We start from the raw sequence: 3,644 nt of genomic DNA on the forward strand, positions 1-3,644 counted from the left end.
TTGTTGGAGGGGACACATAGCAGGGCTTATTTGCCAACGATTGCAAAATCATCCAAGATTTGTGCGGTCTTTTTCTCGTGGAGCCTCTATGATAGTTCTCAGGCTTGCAATGTTTTAGTCCTCATGACTAGGGTTTAGGACTAAGGTTCCTCCGTGTTTGAAGAATTGTATTGTATTTTTGATGTGTTCGTAATTGTAGGGTTGTGATTCTTACAACATTGTAGTCTCTTGAGTTGTTCTAAAAGACACGTTTAATATGTATGTCGTATATATTTTTTTACTATTTCTAATGAATTTTTTTCTCTAAAAGAAATAAATAAGCAAATGACAAAAACCCTACATGCTACAATTGGTTTTTCGTTGAAAGAGGGATAAATAAGAAATAATTTTATTGTTTATTTTACTTGGCACGACAGGAGTGATCGAAGTGCTTTTCGTGACATTTTGTGTACAGCCAATTCTAGTCCTATTGAACAATCAGACTTGTGATCTTACTGGATCAGCCTTTTCATCAGATTTTACCAGCTTAGGTACCCTGAGCACACTGTACACCATAGTAGCAGCAATGGCTCCAAGAATAGGGGCTGCAATATAAACCCAAATGTTCTTGTAAACTCCGGTGACGATAGCTGGTCCCAAACTCCTTGCAGGATTCATGGAAGCTCCTGTGATTGGCCTGCAAAATCCAATAAATAAGAAAAGGGTATTTTTCATGAATGCAAATGGTAATAAACAGGATTTTTAGATTACTAGTGAGGAGTTATTACCCAGCAATCATGACATTCACCACAAACGCACCACCTATTGCAATTCCAGAGAGATTTTGGTCCTAATTTTGTCAGTCAAGCATAGGGTTAGTGCTTTGTCAACGAAAAAACAATTTAACACTCTTTTTTTTAGCCTTCTGCACTACGTACACATACTCAGTTTTGATGTAGCCGCTAATAAAATAGTACCAAAACCCTAACCGAACCAAGAAAGAGACTGAGAAAAGTAGAGGATGGTACCGCTCTGTCATCAGTGACAACACCACAAATGGTGAACATCAGTATAAACGTGATAACGAATTCCCAAGTGAGGGCTTGCAGGTAAGTTGTTGGATCAGAGAACTGAGTCATGGTAGCTTGAATACGGTCTTGGTCGTTAAATAACAGCCTGAGGGTCAGGCTTGCTAATGTTGCACCAGAGAATTGTGACATCACATACATAGGTACCTATACCACGACAACATTTACGAAGCATTTTTTAGCAAGTTATAATTGAAAATGTTTTAAAGACACTTGGAAAGTAGTAATTCTTTAATTTTATGTTTTAATTTATACTCACTTCGTAGAGTTTTTGTCTTGATGCTTTCAGGAAGCGACTTTGACACTCATAATTTAGCTTTTGTTGCACTCCAAATTGATAATTTCATTGTTTTTATACTCATGCTAAACTGAAAGTGAAAATCACTACCCATGTTTTGTGGTGGATCATTTATATTAAAAAAACTAATCCAATTCGTTAGCTAAAAGATTCTTTTGAAAAACCAAAATTTGAAACTATATGTTAAGATAGGATACGAGAACTCAACTCTCATATCGACCCTCTCCTTACCCCATCTTAGTCTTTTTTTTCATTATAGGTGATATTATACACTAATCTATACTAAGAGAATGAAAAATGTTTGAACTTGAGACACAGTGGGTTGAAAAGACCGTAACCATCATTGAACCCATTGCTTGCCCATCTTAGTTTTTTAAGTCTTAAATAAGCTAGTTTTAATTTTATAAGAGAATAAAGTCATTAAACTTTTATAACTTTATGTAAAGAAGTTATTTCAATGAAGAAGCCCTCAAACTTTCCTTGGAACAAATATAGGAAGGTGTTCAATTGTGTCTCACATGTTTGACTGGAAATATGCGGCCAGCAGCCAAGGCAATAGTAACTGCAGGATTGAAATGTGCACCAGAGACATGCCCAACTGCATATGCTGCGGCCATAAAAACAAGACCCCATACGATTGCTATTCCCACGATTGTAAGAGGTTGTATTTTGTTGACAAGAGCAGCCCCACAGCCTATAAATATAAGAATGTATGTGCCCACAAGCTCTGCCATCATCTATTCACAAAAACAAAGACATCGATCCCATGTATATAGTAAAAAAGCGAATAAATATATAGTAAAAAAGCGAATAAATAAATTAAACCGTTGATGAGTAGACAATCACAACATTAGTTACCGCCATGTCTCCAACAGCTATTTAGTCTTAAACAAATCTCATGAACAATAGTTGTTGAACATATATAAAAGTTTTTTATCATGTAAACGAATAAGTTATGATGTGTACCTTTTGGAAGATTGAAGTAGAAATATCGGCCTTAGGGATGAGCTTTTGAGTACCATCATTTGCTCCTGCTTCTTGCATGGTAGTGTGTCCAATGGACAATACAAGTTTAGGAGAAGAAAGAGAGAAGGAATTAGACATTGCAAAAAACTAAGAGGGCTAGTTTTGATCGAGTGAGTACTTGATGAATTGGCCACCTCTAGCAAACACTTCTATTTATATGCCCTAATTTCCTGCACTGTTAGAAAAAGCTTTAAGTTGGCACTGTCACGAGGTTTTTTTTTTTTTTTTTTTTTTTTCCATCTGTTACATGAAATTTTATATATTAACTTCCTGTGCCATGAAAGAGTTGTTATGGTGTGCTGTTGTGCATAATTTGTTAATTTATTGAGGCCGGACTAACCTGTTCTGTTTTAGTTTTGGGAAAGTGATTTGGATGGCATGCATTTTACTATTTGGGAATCAACTTGGTGGAATATTACACCTGGTAAACTTGATGCGGGACTTCCATGTGTCCAATAGACCAGGTCAGATGCTAAAAAAGTAAGAAGAAAAAGGAGATGACGTTAGTTATTTTTTAACTTTTTAGATATATGTAATTTGCTCATTGAGTCATGTTCTATACATATTCTACTGCATGGAACATAGTCCGAATGCCGGATGAACTTTTGTGCTCGTTTGTAAATTTGTACCAAAATTAGTTATAAATCGAGTGACAAAGTTTGTGTCATGGTGAAAAAGTTGACATATTTTAGAACGCAATATTTTACAAGAAATAACTTGTGCAAAATTGTTAGTAGGCAATGCCACGAAACTTTAACAAGAAATGTTAACAACTTAACAGGACCGATTTAAGTGAAAACTTCTAATTTTAGTAGTAGAGGCATTTATCTTCGCAACAACTACATATGGCAAGAGGTTGATTTATACTCCAGCCCGCTTTAATCCAAATCAATATATTTGACTTTGGATTTATGATGTTTAGGATCAACAACAGTTCACTTGCAGAGTCTTGCAAGTTGTTAACGAAAATTAAACAGATGTGACTACCTGGAAATTCATTGGCCTGCTCCAAGTTGAAACCCTACAATCTGACCAAAACATAACTGCATCTAACACAACAAAGAAGAAGAAAAAAGAAGAAATTTATATTGCTCCTTCAATTAGTAAATTTATATTTATATCATTCAATTTCCATGAGAAGCATTAATTGGTTAAAGAATATTGCAGATTTGTTTCCTTATTATCTCCAAATAGTTCAAATTTGAAGTTTGTGAGTGTTTTATGCTCGTCATGATTAACGTCGTATTAATTAC

The 3,644-nt window shown here is 35.1% G+C and overlaps 1 protein-coding gene across 1 annotated transcript; it reads right to left on the reverse strand.

The window, feature by feature from the left end:
• Window positions 1-389: 389 nt before the first annotated feature.
• LOC126633229 (nodulin-26-like) lies at window positions 390-2,497 on the reverse strand. The gene is made up of 5 exons (XM_050303804.1): window positions 2,332-2,497; window positions 1,884-2,102; window positions 1,008-1,214; window positions 768-829; window positions 390-676 (listed from the first exon to the last, which is right to left on the reverse strand). The coding sequence occupies exons 1-5, from the start codon at window positions 2,467-2,469 to the stop codon at window positions 478-480; spliced, it is 825 nt and encodes a 274-aa protein (XP_050159761.1). The 5' UTR covers window positions 2,470-2,497; the 3' UTR covers window positions 390-477.
• Between the last annotated feature and the right edge of the window lie 1,147 nt (window positions 2,498-3,644).

Source organism: Malus sylvestris, chromosome 8 (genome assembly GCF_916048215.2).
Source record: "Malus sylvestris chromosome 8, drMalSylv7.2, whole genome shotgun sequence".
Taxonomy (NCBI): domain Eukaryota; kingdom Viridiplantae; phylum Streptophyta; class Magnoliopsida; order Rosales; family Rosaceae; genus Malus; species Malus sylvestris.

What these genes read in the sequence shown, in the direction of transcription:
- LOC126633229 (XM_050303804.1), bottom strand. Translation starts at nt 2,469, where the DNA reads ATGTCTAATTCCTTCTCTCTTTCTTCTCCTAAACTTGTATTGTCCATT. An exon ending in TTGTCACTGATGACAGAGCG is followed by an intron (nt 830 to 1,007) that starts GTACCATCCTCT and finishes TGACAAAATTAG; the next exon opens with GACCAAAATCTCTCTGGAAT. An exon ending in GTGAATGTCATGATTGCTGG is followed by an intron (nt 677 to 767) that starts GTAATAACTCCT and finishes TGGATTTTGCAG; the next exon opens with GCCAATCACAGGAGCTTCCA.